At 40.9% G+C, this 24,150-nt stretch overlaps 1 protein-coding gene across 1 annotated transcript; it reads right to left on the bottom strand.

Annotated features, from left to right (window-relative positions):
* Nucleotides 1-1,405: 1,405 nt before the first annotated feature.
* On the bottom strand, nucleotides 1,406-23,045 carry MEX3C (mex-3 RNA binding family member C). The gene is made up of 2 exons (XM_019937068.3): nucleotides 21,921-23,045; nucleotides 1,406-4,453 (listed from the first exon to the last, which is right to left on the bottom strand). Exons 1-2 carry the CDS (start codon nucleotides 22,651-22,653, stop codon nucleotides 3,228-3,230), a joined length of 1,959 nt encoding a protein of 652 aa, XP_019792627.1. The 5' UTR covers nucleotides 22,654-23,045; the 3' UTR covers nucleotides 1,406-3,227.
* Nucleotides 23,046-24,150: the final 1,105 nt, after the last annotated feature.

Here is a 24,150-nt window from a genome sequence, read left to right on the forward strand (position 1 = left end):
TTCATTCTGTATGACAGTCTCTATCTAGGTCCATCCACGTCTCTGCAAATGGCACAATTTTGTTCCTTTTTATGGCTGAGCAATATTCTGTATCTATTTTCTAAACCTAATTATTCTAGCCTTTTTCACTCTTGCTAAAAACCTACTTTGCAAGGGGATTCTTTTGATAAAATCCTTTACAGAAAGAATCACGTATCATTATAGTAACTAAGCTGCTAGCTGATCCAAATGTTTTCAGTTTAGCATCTAGCCTCCAAGTTTGTGTGAATGGAATGTCAAGTTCTTCTCAATAGGTCTGTCCAATTCTGGATTATCCACACTGCAGATTATCCAGTGTGGTGCAGCAATTCCCTGGTAACACAGGTCCATGGGGTTCCTGGAGCCTCTCCCACAGTATGTCCTTAAACAAGAAAATGAATGTGGGCATGTGAGGAAAGGCAGATTCAGACGGAGACCTTGGATAAGTGCTTATCAGTTTTGCTAACATTACTTTCAGACAAAGTTTTGGCTTCTTCTGGCAAGGAAAGCCTCCAAAATAGATTGTTTTTCAAGGTCCCCTCAAAGATTCTGACCTTATATTAGGTAAAGGTTAAATTCATATTCACCGTTCATTCAATCTATGCTGGAATTGTATAAATACTAAAACACACTCAAATAATTTAACTTTCAAACTTCTGAAGGCTAATCCTAAAACTAGTAAAATGATTCTACAGGGCAACGATCCTGCCCATCAAATCTATATATTCCAGAGTCGTCTAGCACAGCCTGAGAATTTGTCCAAAACTTATGATGAAAAGACTTCCTGTGGCTAACACCTCTAAGTATTAAGAACAGAATTTTGGTTTTATTAAAATAATCTAGAACTGCCTTTATTCTTGCTTTTTAACAAACGGCAACAATTTATTCCAGTCAGCATCAAGTCAATTTCATGAACGGAGTAATATTTTTATCAACCGCAAAACCTTTCCGAAGGTACTTAGGAACTAAAAATTAAAAACTTGTACCTTCATATTAGAAAAACATTAGTTTTATAGTTTTAGTGATAGAAAGACAAAAATCTGTAACAAAGGATTGAAACAGTAAAGTCTAAGTTGGGTTCAGGATTTTAGTTAACATTAATATGTATAAATCATTCACTATTTTATTTACAATTAGGTTAATAGTGGTTATTTGTGGTCAACTATATAAACATGCAACTAACTATACAATCTGACACTAGCCAAATCTCTAGTTTTACCTAATGTGACACTTATTTAAAGAAAAAAGCTAAATTCGGATAGGAGCATAAACAACAGGGTCACTGGCTGAGGAGGGGAAACACTGTAAAAGGAAATTTTCAATTCTGGCAAACAGCAGTCTCCCAGTCTAAACTAATGATCACATGAAAAACACCAAGGAGAATACATTCAAGTTAATGGAAACAAGTCTTTATTAAGTAACTTTTAATATCAGAAAAATAAAACTCTTATAATTCTCTTTACAGCAAATATATAATATCAGTGCTTTGGCCATCTTAAGTTAAAGGCCCTTTATCATAAAATATATGGTTTTAAACTTTACTCAAATTGAATTTATAATCCCTATGACTTCCCTACATATACATAACAAAAGAGTGTAGTAAAATTAGCAAATACTAAACTATATTGATAATTTATCATTCTTAGTTTGTGGTTTTTAGAAACAGTACACGCACCTAATATATGTCGATTCCTTGGCTTATTAGTTGCAGTGTACAATGCAACAAAATACAAAATACATGCTTGGTGAACATTCGTTTGTATCTACAAGACGGCAGCTAAAGATTAGGTTTCAATACTGACATATAACTATCCTACAAGCAATCAGCATTACATCATAATATGCCATCAAGGCAGTTTTTTATACTGAAAAAAATCAAAATAAAAACCGTTATTTGTAAACTTTTATACGAAATGTAACTCTTCAAGTGGAAATAAAAAATAAAATTTTGTCTATTTACTATTCAATACACATAGGATTTCAATTTTTGTTATACTGAGAAAAAAAGCTCTTTGTGTTGGGAAAATAACGCTTCAAAAAATAATTAGTAGAAAACCCCACCAGTATAATGTTCTGTCCGTTCAATGCCAGCACAGGTTTGGGAACATACTGAGGATGAAGTCACAGACATCCACAGGTGAAATGTAAAAAGTGTATCTTAAAGAAATCTTTCCTTTTGATTGGAAATAAGTTTTGAAATGAAGTAAACTGATTGGAGGTCATCACAGCTGCTTTTGTGAATTATGCTAAGGGTGTTATTATCCCTCTCTCCCTCCCCCCTCCCCTAAATTACTAAAAAATAAAAATATATTTATAATGTGCAAGACGAATATGGATTGAACATAAAATGTTTCACATTTTGATCTATAGTCTAAAAATTAATCAATAGCTTGATCAGACTAATGAATGGAATGTTCGTATCCTCAATTATTAGCCAATATAGGTGCATCCCAAAGCCCTTCCTGAAATGGAAAAACCCAGGTGGCCGTTTCCACACTCACCAAGGGAGGCAATGGGTATGAATTCACAATCGACACAAATGCATTCCTGATCCACTGATCATACCAGCCGTGAGCACTCTGGGCGAGATGAAGGTCAATGTAGCAGTTTTTGTCCCAAATTATAACCAGTGATCGAGTAAAGCGCCATCAGCCCCTATCATTACCAGTAAGTCATCACAATGCATTAGAAAGTTACTTGCAATCCTGCAGAATTAGGCATAAGTTGTTGTGAAATAAAAAACAAACAAACCTATTTTGTGAAAACTGGCAGTGTAAAGAAGGCAGCACTGGAAGTGTCTGAATCATCTGTAATGCCAAGTACCCTCCATAAACTCTTAATGTGGTTAGGCTTTGGGACCCATCGTTTTGAAATCTTAGACGTATACGCTTTTCTCATAGGTTCACACAACCTATGATTATCTTCACTCAGCCGAGTTGAACGTCAGCTTTAGCAATTCTTACACAAGCTATGTCTCTGAGTCTACAGGATAGTATTAATAATTCAAACCAAACTAATAGACAAGAGACCACTTAGGTTTAGTGTTACCACAGCAGCCTTTTATAAGTTTACTAACAACTTTAGCCTAATCCCAATAAAGCCTGATAACAGTCATAAGAATTCATTAGGAAGTTTACTGGGGGTACCATTATACCCATGCCTTTATGAGTCCATATAGAGATATAGTATTTATGTATATATATATATAGTTAAGAGTGAATTTGGATTGCCTGAGTAACAGCTGTCTGGCAAACTGGACATGATGGCGTTCTCTTTTCACAGATCTTGTTGGCACATTCCATGCAGAAGAGGTTGTGTCCACATGGAACTAGGGCAGCAATAACTTCATTCTCAAAGCAAATCACACAGTCATGCTTTCGTCTTGATTCTGGTGGTGAGCTAGAGGTGGAACCACCATTGGAAGAGGAGTAACTATTGGTACCATTAGAAAAAGCAGGGATGTATATTGGAAGGCCAACATGGCTGCCTGTACTAGGTGGGTCGCTCCTAACCCTCCGAGCAAGTGGGTGTTCAACGCTCTCCGGAAATGTAGGAGACAGACGAGGAGTAGACGGCTGACTTCCTCTGCGCTGAGTCTTCATGTTAGCAGGAGGATCACTCCCAAAGCCAGAGAGCGGGTTAACTGGTTCAAACGGAGTCCAGATAGTTTGAGCGGATGTTGGTAAAGAGTCAAAGGCAGGAGAATCAACCGCAAGATCTTCTGAGCCTACAGAAGGTAGTGTATCTCCAAACCAAAAGTTTCCTGTGCTAAAAGGGCTTGTTGGACTAAAGTCTGCCAGCCTATTGCTTCCAAAGTAGGAATCTGTGGAACCACTTCCCAGAGAACTGGAACTATCATTTCGATAATTGGAGATCATTCTGGCACGGCTAGGAGGAACTGGATTGGAGGAGAGCCACGCAGAGCCGAGCGTGCCACCTTCAAAGCTTACATCAGTACCGTTGTAATGGAAATCATTCTCTTCATTGAGCTCAATGTAGTTTCCTGTACGCATGGCAATATGCATTTCTATTTCTTCTCGTGCTCGGTCAACATTCTCGGGCATCCCTGTCACTTCAAAGACGGGCTCCTTATCTCTGCTTGGAGTTACTATGTATGTGTGGGTCTGCTGCTGAATTCTTTTAATTGTTGCTCCTTTGGGTCCAACAACTAATCCTACCACACGATAGGGGACCCTGACTTGAACGGTGGTCTGACCAGGCAGATTAGGACTGCACGACAACCCTCCCAGGGCAGGGCCATTTTTGTTTCGAGATGCACGAATCATGGAGAAGTGCTCTGCAGCTGAGAGGATTTCTCTTTTGGCCATGGCAACATCTTCTTTCCGTCCAGTGACAACAAAAATGGGCTCTTCACCACGAACAGGTGTCTTGATATACGTGTTCGTCTTGGCTCTCAGCGCTTTAATTTTACAACCTGTTAGAAAGAAATATTTCGTAAGTATCAACATCTGCTTCAATAATATTGATAAAGACAAATCACAGAAAGATCCTTTCAAGCTAAAAGTCTGCGTCTGGGCAGTTTTTCTTCCCTCTTTAAGTTTTAGAGTTTTTTCTTTATCACAAAAACTTATCACTAGATGATGATAAAGCTTTCCTAATTCCTAGATCCTGAGGCATACTTTCCTGGTGATCTCTCATTCTCAGGGAGGAGGTGACACCTCTATTGGAGGTCTTTAACTCAGAGGTCAGGCTTATCGTCTCTTCCTCTTGTTATCAGTCATTGCAAATGATGCATGAAATAGGCCAGCTACACTATAAATGGGTCTGACTTTCAGAACACTAATAGTTTACTACCGTGCAGGGTGTTGGTGGCAAAGAAAAACCATTAATGTACATGTGAGACATTTAACATCTATCATCTTATTTAATCTACATAACAACGCTAAGGATGAGACTATTATACTCCTTTTATTCCTAAGGAATATAAACCACAGAAAAATTGTATAACATGTCCAAGTTCACACAGCAAGTAAGAGGCAGAGCCAGAGTTAAACCTAGTCTGACTTCATAATCTATATAGTCTTTTTGCTCTTCCCAGAACTTCAAATTCCACACAACTATACTGCGATAAAAACTCTTCAACTGACTTCCATTTAACTGTCTTATTATTTTACCTTAACATTACTCTTTCCTCTGTAAAAGTCAACTGATGACAATGGCAAAATGCTCAAGGCTAGTACATCATCTCTTTTCTGTTCCATCAGTTGGATTTCAGGCTTCACTAAGAATCAGTTGTTTTGATTCCAATCTGTTTATACTAGCTGCACTCATGCATTAACTAAATTAACAATTACATAAAGCAGTAACATATAAATGTGAGAAGATGCTGAACTTGTATGAAAATTGATTATTTTTTAAAATTTCAATAAAGACGAGTACCTTAAAGAAAAAAAAAAAGATGTTGTTGAACTATGGGTGAGACAACGGTAAAATCCTGGGGTAAAAAAACTAACACAGAATAACTTTGCTAAATTCAAAAGAAACATATTGGAAATTGTATGGAATATGGTCATTGAATGTGGTTTTATCAAAGGACTATGCTGGTTGGCAGCCCCATTCTCAAATAAAAGGCTTTGGCCCTAAATCCTGAGTATGTTTAAGCTAAATAAGTAAAATATCTAAGACACCTATGCATAACTACCCATGATTACTTTTTGGAGTAATCACCCATTACCAGTGCCAACTGCATAAGATTAGAGGGTTTCGAACGGTAACAAAGATGTCAAATATACAACTACGGCATAAAACTCTGGGGTTATACTTTTCAAAGGTCTTAACGTGAAGCTTGCCAGAAGTACCCTCCACCCCCGACCAAATAGATCTCCTTGCCTCCATTCTTGCCTCACTCCCATCCATTCTCTATAGTCACTTTAGGCAGATGATGCCTTCTAAACAAAGCACCTATCACATGCTCACTTCTTTGCATAAAGTGCTTTAATGGCTTCTGTTTACCATAAGGATAAAGTCAATAGTATGGCACACACAAAGTTCCTCTGTACCTGGTACCTGATTACTTCTCTCTAGCCTTATCTCTGTACCCCTCTCCTTTCCCCCTCCTCACTTCTTAAACTCTGTGGGTGTGCTTCCACCATATTAAGCTCCTATGCATGCTCCCTTGCTTCCATGATCAGAATGTTCCTTTATTCTTGCCCCTTTACTACCAGCTCTGCTTAACTCCTGGTAGCCCTTCAGATTTTAGTTTAGATGCCTCATCCTCTATGGAGCTTCCTCTCCCTCAGGACTGGTTTGTGTGCGCTCCCTAAGCATTCTCAAAGCACTGGGTGGTTGGCTATAAGTATATGCCACAGGGTGGCCATATAACATTTGTTGAAACAAAGATCATTTTTCTATATAAGAACACTGGGCCCTTCTTATACACATTGCTTTGCATCTAAGCATTTTTGTTGCGCTTTCCCGGCCTTTCATATTCTGGCCCCATAATGCTAGTCCAACCCTGTTGAAGGGAGTTGATTATGCTAACTTTATGCTATGAAGCTACTGAATATGTTATTCAATAACAACTTCACTCAACCTAGCACTGAACTTTTGGATCTGAACCACAAATGAAGATCCTGTTTCTCCTTCCAACAAATTGTAGAACTTAGAAACGGCCACTTTCTCACTGCTGGATCTTAGGTACCTATCATGAAAACACTTTCAGAGTCAGGTTTTCTCTAACTTGAAGGTTATATTCAAGACTAGGGGGTGGGGGTGGATGGGTGGTGTAGCTAAAAGCAAATTGCAAAGAAAGCACTTAGTGCATTAACTGGAGGAGGTAAGAAGGGCCGAGTGCAATCAGTCTAATTTACACTACTGTAAAACATGAAAGTTTTTATTATAGAGTGCTGCTGTAAGTTTATATTGACAATGAACTACAAGGTTAATTTGATAGTGTAACTTCTGAGCATAGGAAAATATATCTGCTTTTGCTCCACAAAAGAAAGTGAACTGGAAGATCAGAACAATAAAACTTCTACGTCTACTTATCATTTATACAGGCTAAATCTCTAGGAAACTCCCTCAGTCAGCACAGTAGGTGCTGCTTGAGGTTGAGAACTGCAATCATTTTCCATTGGCCAATACGTGACTGATGGAGAGATGCCTAAGAAAGTCTGAAAGGGTGGAATGAACGCCTAATTCTTCATACTACACACGCACGGGAGTTAATATCATTACCTGGACACATGAGTTTCTTCTCTGAGCTACAACTCAACAAGAAGGCAGTCTGCTAGAATCACACATTTCTAACAAAGAGGGTCCTGATCATCTTGCAGAAAAACACTGCGACACTTCTATTAAGGACAAAGGGAGAGTTAGCTTGAGAGTCTAGGGTTGGCCCCTCTCAACCCTTACTGTAGTGAACATTAGAAAGCTGCATTAAGAAACTTCTCTAAATGCTTCTGAGACTATAAGCAACTGTCAGGTGCACCTTAGTAGAATACTTTAATACCTAGTAGGTATATTAACTAAGAAAATATGCCTAAAGGTACACAGACACTATTGGGCCTATGGATGGTACAAATAAATAGATGTTTAATACATGGCTCATTAGGAAGACAGAGAAGACAGATGGTTGGAGTGTGGACCATCTCTCAGATAGGGCCGTAAGATAGGCCTACCCTGCCCAAAAGGGTCATGTGCTTAGGTTTTGCACATCAGGGGAAAGAGGGAACAGAAAGATAGCAAAGCCAATCCCTTATACGCCACTGCCAAGAGAAACAGAAGTATTTCTTTTCGCTCCTAAATTTTATAAGACAGTTTTAACACAGTAGCCTTAACTCAGATCAGGAAACCCATAGGAAACCTCATCAATCACATTATTGTTTCTATGAGAACATGCATATTCTGAGCTCCCAACAACCACCACATGGTTTCTAGAATATATATACACGTTATAAAGTTTGGGACAATTTGAATAGGCAGAGCTCTAAACAGATGGCACAGACTAAGGAGAAAAAACCAATTTGTTTTACTATTTTGCAGGTAGAGATGGTAAAAAAGCTTTTTGGAGTATTTTAGATTGAGTTTCTATTTGAAAGTGCAATGATATTTTTAAAAACCATTGAAAAGTTTATAATCTCAGAGTGTCACAAAACTCATAAGCCATAAAGGTACTGAAAAATTAGACTGCACTTTAAAAAAAATTGCTGCATGGCAAAACTCACCAAATACAACGTAAAAAAATTATTTACAACTCACATCACAAATGGCTAATTTCTCTCTTACACAGGTACCCATATACCTACCCTTATATATCAAAACACCAAAACCCAACAGAAAAAATAGGTGAAAGAAATAGCTCACAGAAAAGGAAATATATAAATGGCTCCAAACATGAAAATTCCCATTTTCATGTGAACTGAGGTATCATTTTCCATCTATAAGACTGTCAAATATCAAAAACAAATAAACAGTGCTAGTAAGAATGGGAAAAAAAAACCCTCATATTTAGCTGCTGAGAGTATAAACTCCTCAAGGGCAGTTTGCAATATCCATCAATATTACAAGTCAAGTATCCTTTTGCCCCTACAATCCCACTCATAGAATTGAGTCTGTAGGAATACTTGCACAGGAGCAAATGACCTTTGCATTATATTACTGTTTGTATTAGTGTGAGGCTGGTATAGCCATATAAGGGAATACTCTGCTGTCATAAAACTGGTTGACTTAGGGAGACAGGGTAGGAGGGTGACAATTTTCCTTGTACACTTTTATTTCTTACAAAATTTGAACCATACAAATGCATTAGTTTTTTTTCCAAAGAAATATTAAATTAGAAAAAAATTTAAATTAGTTATGAAGAAATGATACGTTTTATTACACTAAGCATATCAATCAGGCTTTTGGCTAGTTCTGAGATTTAAAAAAAATTTATGAACAGCAGAGTAAACGATTTCATAACCTCGAAGCTGAACAAGTCCAAGAAGTAAGGACTAATAATTGTTTTCTTACAGCTACAAATAAAATCCGACATATGGCAAGCTCTATACCAGACTGCGTAGAGATTAAGAACTAGAATAGCACTAATGACTTGCATAGCTGCAATTTTATTTTGATTTGGAAGTAAATTCTCCCAAGAGAAAGTCTCCAACTTACCTCCCTCCTGTAGGAACCCATTTCCCCTTTCTCTATCACTGTGGCTGGGACTGTGCTTCACCTTAAAACTCTTCAGCTGCAGCCAGAATTCTGGTCCTCTCACTCCCTGGTAGAGTAGCAAAGATTGGGTCTTGCTTCTCCAGGGTAAAGAGAGCCTCTTCCACCAGCTGCCTGAGCAGTTAAGAGGGAGAGGTCCTCTGTTGCTGGGAGAGGAGTTGAAGAAATGGAATTGAAATGATATCTTCAGTGTTGATGAAACCATGGTTTGCCATATCAACTGAATAGGTTCCAAATGTTTCAGTAAATATGTGTACAATGGGCTGCAACATAAAATGTTCCTTTGCAAGGGGTGGGGGGGTGTGGGGGGACGGGTCACAGTCAGAAAAGCTTAAAAGCACTAGACTAGATCTTTAAGGCCACTTTTTAATTCCATGAAACACGTGGAATGACATACTTAGAAGAACCAGATGTAGAATTACAGTCTGTAATGTAGATATGATTCCAGTCCAAATTAATTCACCTTAAAATAGGAAGATTATCCAGATTACATGGGTGGCCCTGACCTAATCACGAGTCCTTTAAAAGAGTTTTCTCCAGCTGGCTTCAGAAGTAGTCAGCTGTGCTCTGGCTAGCCTGGAAGCAAGCAGACTATCTGTGCTTGATCTGCCCATGGAGACCTCGTGGCAAGGAACTACAGGTGGCCTGTAGGAGCTGAGAGCTAGAAGGAAAATGGAGGCCTCAATCCAGAAATCTTGTTCTGTCCTTTTTTTTTTTTTTTTTTTTTGTGGTATGCGGGCCTCTCACTGTTGTGGCCTCTCCCGTTGCGGAGCACCCGGACGCGCAGGCTCAGCGGCCATGGCTCACGGGACCAGCCGCTCCGCGGCATGTGGGATCTTTCCCGACCGGGGCACAAACCCGTGTCCCCTGCATCGGCAGGCGGACTCCCAACCACTGCGCCACCGGGAAGCCCTGTCCTTTAATTTTGCTTATTACCTGCTTTAGTTTTTTAGTGTTACCCCACATAGTGGCTTCAATGTCACAAATTTTTTAGTTTACAATTCTGTAGGTCAGAAGTCTGACATGGGTCTCAACAGGGCTAAAATCAACGTGTTTGCAGGGCTGTGTTTCTGGAAGCTCCAGGGAAGGATCTATTTCCTTGCTCATTCAGGTTATTGGCAGAATTTAGTTGCTTACCATCATAGGACTGAGCTCCCTGCTTTCTTGCCGACTGTCTGCTGAAGGCCATTCCCAGCTTCTAGAGGCCACCGACATGGCTTGTGGCCCTGTCTCTCCATCTTCAGAACCAGCAATGGAGGTTGAATCCTTCTCATATTTAAGATCTCTCCTCTTCTTGTATCTGACCCAGATGGGAAAGTTCTTCTGCTTTTAAGGACTCCTGTGTTTACACTGGGCCCACCCAGATGATCTCAGACAACCTCTCCATCTCAAGGTCCATACTCCATATACATATTCAGAGTTTCCAGGGATGTAGGGTGTAGGCATCTTCAGGGAAAGGGGGTTTATTCTGCCTACTGCATTACCATTTTTCCCTTTCTCCAATTATTTCCTCCATTCTTCCAGGTCCCTGACTTTTGAACAAAGGAAAGTATTTGGTTCAGAAAAAATTTAAACCCTAACCCAAGAAGAGAGACCCAATGTCCAGGGCAGTCGCCAGATATAAGTAGCTAGATATAAATACAAGAAAAGTCTGGGGATCACAGGCACTGGAGTAGTGTGAAGGGATAAACTATTGATAAAAATCAAAATAGGTAGAAAAGAAATAGATAAGCCAGGGTGCTGACAAAGACAGGGTGTTTATGTTGAGACATAAGTGATTTGGTAAGAGATGCACAAGTAAAACCTGGCCTCCACTTGTCCTAAGGGATTTAGCTAGGTGTTCCTAGCTAAACCACTCCTTCTTTGGCCCAAAACATTCACAAGCCTGATGCTTAAACTTACCCATTCAAATATTAAGTTCCCTATAAAGGTGCTGGTGCTAATTCCAGGTGATATACAGGAACTACCATAATTTCTGCTCTCAAGGAGCTCACAGTATAGAAAGGAAAGGAGCTCAGTAATGAGAACAATATGGATATAATACTGATATATAAGATAATACTGATATAAGATAACTGCTTTAATGAAAACAGGCATACAAAGCAGTGGGAGCACAGAAAAGGAGAGGGCTTTGTTGCTTACAGAAAATGAAAGAAGACTTCAAAGGCATTTGAACTTAAGCTTGAAGAAAGTAGTTCTGCCAGGTGGGAAGCAAAGTAGAGGGAACTGCAAGTGCCAAAGCAGGAATCAAGAGCACAAGATGGCCACACCTGGCTCAGTGTTGTGGGAGCTTTAAGTGACTGGAGGGTAGAATGGCAGGAGAGCAGGTCAGATGGGGGATGATTCAGTCTTTAACATGAGGCAAGGGAGTTTAAAGTCTATCTTGTAGGTGCAAAGAACTTTTGTTTTTTTTTAAAGAAGTCCCAAAGGTTATGTGAAGTGTTGCAGATTTTCGACAGAGGATTTTGTTTTCCAGAAATTAAATTCACTGTATTTCCCATTCATTTCATCAATCAGCTACAAATATAAGGTGATTAAGAAAGCTAAAACCCTTATAAACACACACCAAAACTGCGAGTATTTTCACTTTGGGTCATCCTTGGGGTATATCTTTCTTCAGAAATTCTCTCCAAGAGGTTTTATTTTAAAAGGGAAATCAGTATACACACACATACAGAAACACACTTTAATAACAATGAAGAGGGGGAGTGAAACTCCTTGAGTAGTTCTTTTTACCTTCAAGAAAATTAGAACTCTGGGCTTGATATTTAAATTACCCCCAGCTCCCACCCCATCCATCTCCTAATTAAGTGGCCATGACTTACCTTCTCCCAGATTTTATCATCTCCTAAACATGCCTTATTCTTCCTTATCTCTACCCAGATATTTCCCTAAATAACCTGGAAAACCCTCCTAGTACTTCCCCTCCCCGCCCCCCCCCCAAATATTCTGAGTAACAAACTGTTCTGAGTAATAAACACAGTCATTTGGAAAAGATGAAGACTGTGTGTGTGAAAGGCTCTATGAACTCAAGAATAATACAAATATAGATATGACTTTATCACAGCTACCACTTACTAATACTATTCCGAGGTCTAGTTTAAAGGAAATAATGTAAGGAAAAAAACCTGATTATCTGCAGGACTGGGTTCTAATCTACCACCAGAGTTTGCTTGTGGTTTTAATGTTAGGTCATTCAACCTCTAGCTCCTTTCCAATGCTTTTATCTTTTGACCTAGTCCCTTTTCTCCTAGGAAATACAAAATCACTTCTGAAGTCTAAAAAGCACTTGGGAAATCAGATACTACCATATCCCACATGCGTACATCTATTCTTCCTTTCCTCAAGAAAAGTAGGTTGAATTATACCTGGGAACATAAGACTTTGAACAGACCATCACAAACCATCTTTGGGAGCTCTAACAGGCCACCAAACCTCTATCTCTCCCTTCATGGGTGAGGAACTATAATTAAAGTTACTTCTCTCATTTGGTTGTTGCAAGGACTAAATGAAATAATGTATTAAAAATACTTATTACAATGCCTGTGTTCTGTAAAGGACAGCTTTTTTAGGCTACCTAACCCCCCTCCCCCCCACCATTTCAAGTATTTCATGAGTAAACTGGGCCAATAGGCTTGGCTTTGAAATAGTAAAATTCGTAGCACTTTTCAGTTTTCCAAACTCTCCTATATTTTCATTTAATCATAACAGAGTAATGATTGGCTTAATAGCTTTAGGAAGGATAGGGATAGGAAAGAACTAAACTGAAAGAGCTTAGAGACATCTCCCAGCTGGAAAGTCAGATCTCAAACACAAGTTGCCTTAATAATTCCATACTCCTCTCACTACTCCATACTATTTTTCTCTAAAAGCATTAGAGAAACATGTTATTTTATATGTACATTTCATGATATATTAGAATTAATGAGGGGATCATATTCTTTAATGATTTTATATATAAATAAGATCCCTTTCCTCTTGGAAGAGTCTAGACAAGACTATTCAAAACACCTATAATTTTACAAGGACTCAATTTTTCAGTATTAAGAGCTTCACAGACTGATGAACATCAGCTAAATCCCAGTAAGAGAGTGTTTCTTATGCACACAACTTAATCCAACATTTAAATAAATTGTTTAGATTAGCAATGCAATGGATTCCTAAACGCACAATATAGAAACAGCTTTCCTTTCCTGGGTTCACGGGCCCTTCTTGTAGCTCTAGTCAAAATTTTCTGAAATTTTCTGTTAAGAATACTGTTTCACTTTAGACATCACTATGTCAACACTTCAAACGGCTTCATTTATGTGATCTTAGTTTTGATTACCAGTATTCATATGGACATCTAATGCCCTAAATCAAGTAGCATCTAAAACAAACAGATCCAAACAACTTTAGGTTGACTGGCTCCTCAAGTAAAGGCAAGAGGGAAGAAAACGCCACAACATGAAAACTAAAATGATAAATAATAAAATGGCAAGTTTCTAATCCAACTATTCAGTTCAATAAAATAAACAGCAAGTATCTGCTATGTTTCAGGTACTTTAACTGACATTAAGATGACTGAGATTCAGTTCTGCCCTCACTGACTTGTACCAAACTTCAAGCACCAAAAGGATTTGGTGTCTACATGTGTTCAAGTACAGACATTGATCTGTCATTTTCTTTTCTTATACTGTTGGCTACTGGTGGTGTTCAAGCCTTTTATATCCTCGCTGCTTTGTCTGCTTGTTCTACCACTTACTGAGTTGGAGTGTTCAAGTCTCTAATTCTATTAGCTTGAGACCCTGAGTAAGTTATTTGTATCCCCATAGATCTGTTTCCTTATCTGTATGGTGGAAATAAGAATGGATCAAATGAGATGATATACTACCTGACACATTTAAATGTTTGTTATTATTTTTTTTAAATCAGATGAATCAATTTTCTATTGAAAGTTTAAAAACATTAAAAAAATTTAAATCCTGAAGATAAAACTTATATTTAGATTGTGAAAAGCATGTTAGGGTATTATAAACTTTACAAAACTGGGAGGAGATATGTTGAAGTCAATCTAATTGGTAATTTGAAACCTGGTTTACTTTTACATGATTTTAGGAACTCTTTTTGGAAAAAAATAAGAATATAAGAGCTACAAGAGATAATCTAGTTCAATCTCATATGTGAAGAAAACTGAAGCTGAGAATTGCCCAAAGTTATAAACTAATGATTCCTAAAATTCCCAATTCCCTAAATACACCATTCTCTCAACCTGACTTATTTTCCTACTTGATTCTTAGAAGTGGAGAATTCCCTGCATACATAAAGGTATTTTTAAAAACAGAGGTTAAACTAAATTTAAAACCCCCCTCCTTTTTCACGTAGTTTAGACAAGAGGATCGACATACTTAACAAAAGAAGGGCTCATATTTGGCCTTTCACAAAAGCTGTGACACCCAGAAGAGGGTGTAAATTAGAGATGAAAGGCAGAACACTTTTCCTAACTGGGGATTTTAAAATTACATTCATGCCCTTTGGAGGATGTTAATAGAAAGCTGAGAATTACCTCTGTATGGGAATCATATAATGGAATCAGATTCATTCGTAAATGATTCTCTTCCAGACTATAGACTAGCTTAGGTCTTTACCAGGAAATACATTTCAAAAGTGCTGATTTTAAATAAAATTTTAAGACACTGTAAACTTTAAAAAATATAATATATATCACTAACTAGTGGTATATATGTCCTATGAAAAACTTACTAAAATGACAATTTTTGGTTTCAACTAGCATTTGCTCAGCGTACAAATCTAGCAGTAAAAAAAATTATAAACTTTACCCTGCCTCATATATAATTTATTACCTTTATACTTTCCACTGTACAGTGAATCTGTACTAATGACATCTTCTCATACCTGATCCTCACAACGGAGAGCGGGTGGGGGAGGGCTGGGAAGAACAGCTGGATGGACTAGCTTCCCCCCAGCAGAGGAAACCGAGACTCAGTGAGGTTAAGCGATTTGTCCATGGTAAAGCCAGCTCTCTAACAAGTCTCCTAACTCCAAGTTCAATGTCCTTTCCTGCAGGTACTGCTGGAAAGGTAGAAGATAAGCCAAAGGGGAGGGGAGAGTGGTATAGAAAGGGGGACAGTAATAAAAAGGTCAGCCCAAAGGGCAAACATTTTACACTGGTAACCTTCTAGTAGTTTGGAACTATTACCTCCCCACTCTCCTCTAACTACGTTTAAGATGAAACTACTTTATGCTTACCTTCAACTACATCTGCAGCTCATGAAAAAATTTTATTATTTTAAGGCCTAGTCTCATTATTTCACGATACCACTTTACTTGTGGTCAAATCAGGCTCCCCTGCACACAATGAACTGCAGTTTTTGCTTACTGGACACAGGCAACAAACCATGCCCACACGAATTGTTCTTAAATCTCGAACACTGGCATGAAAGAGGTGCTATAATTATGCAGCGTAACTTAAAATTCTCAAAATCAGTCATGGAATAAAGCCTCAAAGTATTCAAATAACATTATGCTGTGCATATTCAATTTAGCATAGTTTGGCTTGGTATCACTAGTATTAGAATATCATTTTAAAAGCTTAAATATCAGATGTAATCCTTATAAATGTCTATATGGTACCTAATGGTAGTACGGGGAAAAAGTTAAAAGTAAACATGCATTATGGTATATAAGCCATTTGAGAAGGATTAAGATGCAGTTTAATAAATATATCACTTTAGAATCACCTGAAGATCAATGGGATTTTAAAACAGATTATCCATAATCTGTTTGGAGTTTCCTAAAGGAGTTTTTTTTTTCTTTTTGCCTGCGCTGCGCAGCATGTGGGATCTTAGCTCCCTGATCGACCAGGGATCGAATCTTGCCCCCTGCAGTCTTAACCACTGGACTGCCAGGAAAGTCCCTAAAGGAGTTTTTAAACTGCGAATACACTTTCCTATTTAGTATCTTATGGCCACTTTTTTTTTAACATCTTTATTGGAGTATAATTGCTTTACAATGGTGTGTTAGTTTCTGCTTTATAACAGTGAATCAGTTATACATATACATATGTTCCCATATCTCTTCCCTCTTGCATCTCTCTCCCTTCCACCCCTCTAGGTGGTCACAAAGCACCGAGCTGATCTCCCTGTGCTATGCGGCTGCTTCCCACTAGCTATCTATTTTACGTTTGGTAGTGTATATATGTCCATGCCACTCTCTCACTTTGTCACAGCTTACCCTTCCCCCTCCCCATATCCTCAAGTTCATTCTCTAGTAGGTCTGTGTCTTTATTCCCGTTATGACCACTTTTATCTATAATTTTTTCATTTTGAGTTTAAATTACAAATCCTATAGGGCATAAATTACATTTAAAAAATTGTCACAATCCCATAGATTTTAAAATAATACTGTGGTAAACATCATGAATATTTTGGCTCTCTCCTGTAGGCACATGATTGTAATGTAATTACTCGCCCACTTGAAGTTAGGTGTGTCCAGATGACTTGCTCTGATTAATGAAATATGAGTGGATGTGATCATTAGTACTTCTGGGTTTAACATTTAAAGACCAGGGTGTGCTGTGCCACTGTCTCTCATCCTTCTGGCACAGGGGAAGACCAGCTAACACTTGAGATGGTGGCTGCTTCACTGGTCTAAGACTCTGAATGACTAAAATGAGCACAGTCCCTGTGAATAAGAAATAAACCACTGTTGTTTCAATACTGAGATGCTGGAGTTCTTTGTTATCACAGCATCATTTAAGCCTATCTGGAGAGAGGTGCCATTTGCCTAACAGGCATTTAGACATCAGTTCATTCTAGTTCTATCACCTTAGACGAATATAGTAATGTGTGAAAACTGTCTGCTCAAGCTGAGGAAAGGTGAACGAGATTAACAGAGTGGTTCGAATTAATTTCAGATTTAACTTAACACAAGTAGTATGTGCTTATCACTTACAGTTTCATATATGTCAATTTATTTGTGTACAATTCATAGTCCCCAGAGGTGTTGTAGATATGATTATACCCAGCTGAAGAAGAATCTGAAGCCTAGGAAGTTTAAGTGATTTGTCCAAGACCACAAAGTGAGTTACTGGCACAGAGTAATCAGAATTTAGGAATTTTAATTTCTGATTGCTGGCTCTTTCCAATATATCACAGCTGAGCAGAGACTGTTAAAGGCAAATTGGGACAATTTGCAACAAATATTTTTATATTAAAACATACATTCTAAAACATTTTTTGTATTCAGTTTAAGACAAAAGCAATAAATTCTTCAATCTGTACAAATATTAAATTCATTCAAAACCAAATCCATAAAATATTAAGCACTGTCTTATAACTAAATTCCACCTTTCCTTGAAAACTTAAAATGTAAGAACTATCTAGAATTTCAACCCACAGACATTGTTGGAAATTTTCCTCAATGGAAATCTCTAACAGATTAATAGTTCTCAAATACTTGATTCCCTGGATCATTTTGGCCACTGGCATTTCTAACAGGGGGCAGAAAATACACCCTTGAATTACCACTTTATTTTCCATTTCCTCCCTAGTGAATCAAATAGTTCATTAGCTGAGTAAGGCAGGAAGAAAAGGCAGTAGATTCCCCACCCATTTGCAAAACAATTATAATAATCGAACCTTCCCCAATGGTCCCAGAGCTAATACAAACTATTATTTAGATTTTAAAGCCTAGAATAATGACAACATTTAATTTTTAAAGCTAGCATATATATACACACAAATTAACTTTCTGAATTATAAATGAGAGTGAATTTCTAGTTAGACACATTAGAACTAGAATGTTAGAATGACCTGTGCCTTCTGTGTAGTAGACACCAAAATTTTATTAAGTAAATTAATTTGGACAGTGATATTTTAAGTTGTGCATATTAGAAATACAGTACCCCAACCCATGATTAGGGCAGAAATTAACCCAAAATATTACTAGCCTTTCTGAGCAAGATGCTTCAATACTGAGGCAGCAATGTAGAATGAGAACTTTATCTTTACTAGCAAACAAACTGGTCTAACCCCAAGTTCCACTATCTGAGCAAGATACCTATCAGCACCTCAGTTTCTATGTCTAAAATGGGGATAAACACCTAGCAGAGTTAAATGGCATGTAATATAGGAACTGGCAGAGAGAATGCCAACAATCCCCCCTCTTCCACAAAAGAGACACCGGGCTTTAGCATTATTCTGAAACTATTTCTCCTCATGAAATGTATATTTTTTCTTAAACGGGGAATTTATGTACAAGACCAAGCTTTCTCTTTTTAGAACTTGGAAGAGTGGTTCCACCCTAGGAAACTGGGAAAATTTTTTCACAAGGGTGTATTTAAGACAACTTCAAGCAATGTAACATATTAACTGTTTAAAAAGTGACAATATACACAATCACTGGGGATCAGTGGAGAGAGAGCAGCTCAATAAAGAAGAAAAAAATTTCTAAGAAGGTCTAGCTCAGTGATAGCCAAAGTAGGGTGCAAGAAAATTCACTGGAGTGCAGAAAAAAAAAAAAATCAAAACACTCCAATTTCCATCTTTACCTCATCCTTTTAAAATTGTTTACATGTTTTATAATGTACAGTATATCAGCATATGTATTATTCATAAATATCCAGATACTGAGAGTATTAGTTTAAATGTTTTTTGACAGTATACAATTAAAAAAAGCCAGAAATAGCCCTTCTTGACTAGGAGGCTAGAGAACACACATAGACCATCAAGTAAATAACTAATGTAAATAGTTGAAGAAGTACATTAATCTTAAACAGTAATATAAAAACCTTGGATTACAAGTCTTTAGCCTCTTTTCAGTTCCTGGCTTTGTTGTACAGTGTTGTTGGTTTCAAAATGAGATGCACACTTAAAAAAGGGGGCCAATTGAACATTCACAAATGACCATATGCTGCTGGGGAGTATAAATATGAGGTCAACGCTCTGCAAACTTTCATCACAATCAAAAGCAGCGGTTTGTTTTTCTGAAAGACAATGGAGCCAGAGGCCATCTACATGAGTTGCTAGTCTATATGACTCAGAATTCAATTTGTCCTACTCTTTGCTTCAGAGCTGGTCACAGATGTCTCCATCTGTGACATAATTATTTCCAAAACCAATTAAGAGATGTCAAACAGAAAATTATGACTTCAGGTAATGAATAAAATGGCAGGAAGGAATAATTCTTAAGGAGGAAAATTTTGTTCATTCAAAGCAAAAAGTAAACTAAATGATTTGCCCTGTTTATTCACTTAAGGGAAGGGGAAATTATCACACTGTAAAAGGACGCAAACATTAGAAGTTGCCTGCAGGAGTGCGACAATAACTTTACAGGTTTTATCATGGTGCTGCTGAGAGGTGTTCGTGGCAAAGGGAGTCAATGATCCACTAGTTGAATGGTTCAGAACAGGAAAAGGATAAGACTTTTTGTTCTTAAGATAAGATAGAGGATGATGACATACTTTTAACAGTGCTGTCAACTCTGGGAAAATATTAAGCGTAAAAGGAATAGTCAGCAATTTGTCTCCATGCTCTAAGACATAAATAGATTCACATTTCCTTATTAACCAGTAAGCTCGGCCCTAAAAAAGAAAAACTAAAGACCATTTCATTGCTATAACTTGGTACAAAATACAAACTTGGGATGAATTCAGTTTACTTTTAAATAATGGATCTGCATAAAGTTAACAGTCTGCATAATTAAGGAACATTTAATCATGCTTTAAAGGGTATAATACAGAAGACAAAAATTTGTATTAAACTAAATATACAAAAGGTATCAGTATCTTGTCCCCTAGTAAAACTGTCCTGTAAGTGTGCTTTTCCTTCATTATCCTAAACTGTCACCATAAGCACACTGAAGCAACTTGTGCTGAGGAAGTGTCACTGTAGTAGGGCCTGAACAGACACCTTCCCAGCCCCTTTTCACCACTCTCCTAAGTATCAGACCCTAAGTATCAAAAAAAAACCTTCCCCTCCCCCCCAGCAGCAACTTTCCAACCATACCTAGAGATTATTTCTCCACACCTTTCCTCACACTGTCCCTCATTCTTTCTTCCATCTCCATTTGTTAAAGTCCTATCCGTTCTCCAAGGCCCTCCAGGGTTGATGTTCTTATACGTACCACTTTGTCACACACTATAGTTAATGCCATTAACTACAGATTAGATTAGCGCCATTCCACTGTTTATTAGACTGTTAGCTTCTTAAGGGCAGCCGAGTTAGTCTGAATTAACCTCACATTCCCAACTGCCATAAACTCAAGGCCTGGCAAAATACAAACCTGATACATAGCAATTCCCCGATGTTGTTATCCGAATAACCAACTCATTCTGAGTCTATAATTTGAGATGTTATAATTTTATTCTATGTGAGGTGAAACAGTTCTTTCCTGGATTAGTATCTTCAGTATTGCAAAAACGAAACAACACAAACAAACCAAAAAACAAAAAAAGGCATGCAAAATTTATCTACCAAACTACGGAAATAAACTCTTAATTGAAGGGCATCAGCTTTGAACACTGCCTTTAAGTACCAGTCACCAGGCAGTCTGAAATACGCTATTTCCTCTAACCAGACTTCAGATGGATTTTTCTTATTAAAATCCTAGAGGTAAGAGATGAGCCAACTCTGATACTTGAAACCACCATTTCGACAGACCTCTTATTTATGTACTCTAGACCACTTGGGAAAGATGAGATCATTTAAGCAGCAGCGCCATCACTTCTCTTTATTTGACCCCGACAATGCTCTCAACCTAACAGGAGAAAGACATGCATCAACCAGGTTAAATCATACTGTAATAAGGCAGCGGCAGGTAGTATTTACTCCTTCAATAAAGGGGAAAAGAGCTACGCTAAAGAGCATAAGACCTTCCCTAAAAATGTCGGATACAGAGGTACTCTGGGCATCCCTTCCCCCACCTCCACAAATCTACTCCTGGAATCTGAGACCTAGGTCCTTTGTCTGAGCAATGTGGGAGGAGTCTGTCTGCAGTACTGGTGTGCTGGCAAGTGAAGAGAATTTACTGAAAACTGTATAAACGCATGAAGTTCCTTAACTCAATTACTTTACTGTCCAATTTTTCTTCATCGTGCACCCTAAAGTGCTCTAAAAGGTACCCAATGTGCCTTTTCGAGAGTTAAAATGTATCGAAACGAATACAGTAAGATCAACAGAGAGTTAGCAAAAAACCTAAGTTTTTGAACAGCGAAGGGGCGGGCGGTAAGAACGACCACTTGAACATCCCCGTCCCTCTCGAACGAGCTCTTTCTACAAGCCTCCATTTCTTCTTCCCAACAAGCCGTCCTAAGGCAAGCTGAGCGCTTTTACAAAGACGGTCGGCTGCGCAAACTTGCAATCTCAAAGCTTTCCATGCACAACACCGAATCCACAACCGACCCGACCTTTTACCACCTCACTGAGGTTTTTGGTGCCACGCCAGCTGGGTGTTCCAGGAATACAGCCCGAGTAAAGTGAACACCGCCGGATAGGGTGGCCCGAGAAACTTAGCTCCTTTTATCACGCAAGATGAGAGGAACACCGTGGGGTATTCGCAAGGTGACCCATCTTCTCATCTCGTCGACCCTCAGCTCCTCCCAGACCCCTTCCCGGTGGACCTGGAGAACTCTCCGGGTTCGCCTTTTCTGCCCCAAGCTCCTTTCTTTCGTCTCCCCACCCACGCCCGGGGGCCAAGCCCAGCTGGACACCCCCCACACCCGCACTCACCCTGGCGACCGACAATCTCGGCGACATGCTCGGAGCTGGGCACCGGGACGCACTCGGTGGTGTTGACGCTCTTCCTCCGGAGCAAGGCCGCCTGCTCCCCGTTCAGGGCGGCCGCCGCCGCCCCGCAGCCGCCTGGGCCGTAGGCGTGGGACAGCATCGCCGCCATCATGCCCTGGGCATCGTCCCCTCCGTATAGCACCCCCGCCGCCGCGGCCGCCTCCCGGGCATCGAAGCCGGCGGCGGGCAGCAGGACCGACCCCAGGGACCCGCCCGGGATCGGCTGGGTCTGAGAGGCGGCGGCCGCTGGCGGCGACAGCAGCAGCAGAGACGGCCGGTCCTCTTCCTCTGCCTCCTCCAGCTCCTCCTCCTCCAGCAGGTCTCCGTCCAGCTCCGCTTCCTCCCCCTCCTCCTCGTCCTCCTCCAGTTCCAGCTCGGCCGCCTCCGAGACCCCGGGCCGGCCAGAAGGAGTCCGCTCCTCCGGAGACAGCCCCGCCGCCCGCCGGGCCTGGCCCTGCGCCGCCGCAGCCCGGAGCGCCGGGGCGCCGGACTCTGCCGGGCTGGGGTCGTCGAGGCCTAGCGCGGCCAGGCGCTCCCTCAGCAGGAGCCCGTCCCCCTCGAGCTCCGGGCCACCCGCGGGCGGTGGCAGCGGCGGCGGCGGGGGCGGCGGGGGCGGCTGCGGCAGGGGGGCCGGGGCCGCCGCCAGGGCCAGGGCCGCGGAGCTGCCGCTCGGCATCGCGGCGGCGCGCTGTCAATGGCGGCGGCGGCGGCGGCCGGGTCAGGCGCGGCAGGCGGCGAGCCCCATGGCGGACAGGGCTCCGGCCCTGCTCAGCGCGCAAACACCTTTCCTCTGGGGAGGCGGCGGGGCTGGCGACCCGGGCCGAGCAGCGCCAGGGCCGCCCGGAGACCGGAGAGGGCGGGGTGGAGGAGCAGGGGAAGGTGGCAGAGGTAGGTAACTAGGTGGGTGGGTGGGGACGGCAGCGGGGCGGGCTGGTGGAGGTGGCAGCGGCTCCCCTCTCAGGGTTTCTTTTGTTTCATGGCCTCAGCCAGCCCCCGGCGCGCGCGGCGGCGGCAGCGACGCCCCACGCCGCTCTCCGAATGAAGCCGGCACGCCCTGATTGGCCGCTTTTAATTGCTGGGAGCCCGCCCTCTCCTCCCCGCAGCCTTCTAACTCCTAGCCCTAGCCCCACCCCCACCCTCTTCTCGTGCCCCGCCCCGCCCCTCCCCAGAGCTCTGATTGGGTGACCGAGATGAGCCAGCCCCGCCAAGCCTTCTCCTTCCGTCCTCTGCCCTCCCCCCACTCCTCCCTCCCCTTTCCCTACTGGCTGTCGAGGAGAGGGACTGTGGTTGTTCGCTTTACACGTCACTCTTTGTGACGTACCAGGTGGAGGCGGGGAAAGGGAGGCGGGACGAAGGCAAGGCAGCAGAGGCTGAAACTAGGAGCCAGTAGGGGTTTTCGCGCAGGCGCGTGCAGTCGAAGCAGGCATCTGGGTTTTCTCGGTTCCCCGCATCCCTCTGGCCCACCTGGGTGGGGTCTTTTAGCCCACAGTGAGAGCGGCCTTGGAGCGTGGCGTAGGCATGGGCCCAGAGGGCGTTGTTGAAGAAGTGATTTCCCACTTGCAGGGTAAGGGCCTAGGGAGAGTCATCAAAGGAGGGGCCAGTGAAGTGTTCTCCTATCCAGCCGCGGGGGTGGTTTCCTGAGCCGCGTGGCTCCTGGGCCTTCCCTGCACCACTCCGGAATGCTCCTCCCGCCGGGCAGGGCCCTCCCACGCCCAGCTGGCCCGGCTTCCAATACGAGGCCGGTTGGTTACATCAGGAACCTTAAATGCTGGACTTGAGTTCTTCGGGGCTTTTCAAGGAAATTAAATAATCTTTTCCTCCTCCAAGACGTTCTTCCCACAGTATTGTCCGGGTGATCCCACACAGTGACTGCCTTTTATAGGGGTTTATTTTTAAATGGCGTGTTAAAAACAAATCTTATTACCTTACTTCACCTTAGGCTCTGACCGTCCGCCCGCCCCACCCCGCTCCCCTTTACCTCCGCCCCTTTAGTACCAGGTGGTCTCCCCAGGTTAGTCTTAATCACCAGCGTTGTCTTACAGAGGTAGAATGTGAACAACATAATGTAATTTTAAGGTTTCTAGTGTCCCCATTATAAAAAGTAAGAGGAAACAGTTTTAATAAATATACTGAGCTCTGTATATTAAACATTATCATTTCAACATGCAATCGA

This window comes from Tursiops truncatus, chromosome 13 (assembly GCF_011762595.2).
Source record: "Tursiops truncatus isolate mTurTru1 chromosome 13, mTurTru1.mat.Y, whole genome shotgun sequence".
NCBI classification, from domain to species: Eukaryota; Metazoa; Chordata; class Mammalia; order Artiodactyla; family Delphinidae; genus Tursiops; species Tursiops truncatus.

Coding starts and splice junctions, on each gene's coding strand:
- MEX3C (XM_019937068.3), bottom strand. CDS start 22,653: ATGCCGAGCGGCAGCTCCGCGGCCCTGGCCCTGGCGGCGGCCCCGGCC. Junction 4,454..21,920: donor CGAGATTGTCGGTCGCCAGG/GTGAGTGCGGGT, acceptor TCTTTCTAACAG/GTTGTAAAATTAAAGCGCTG.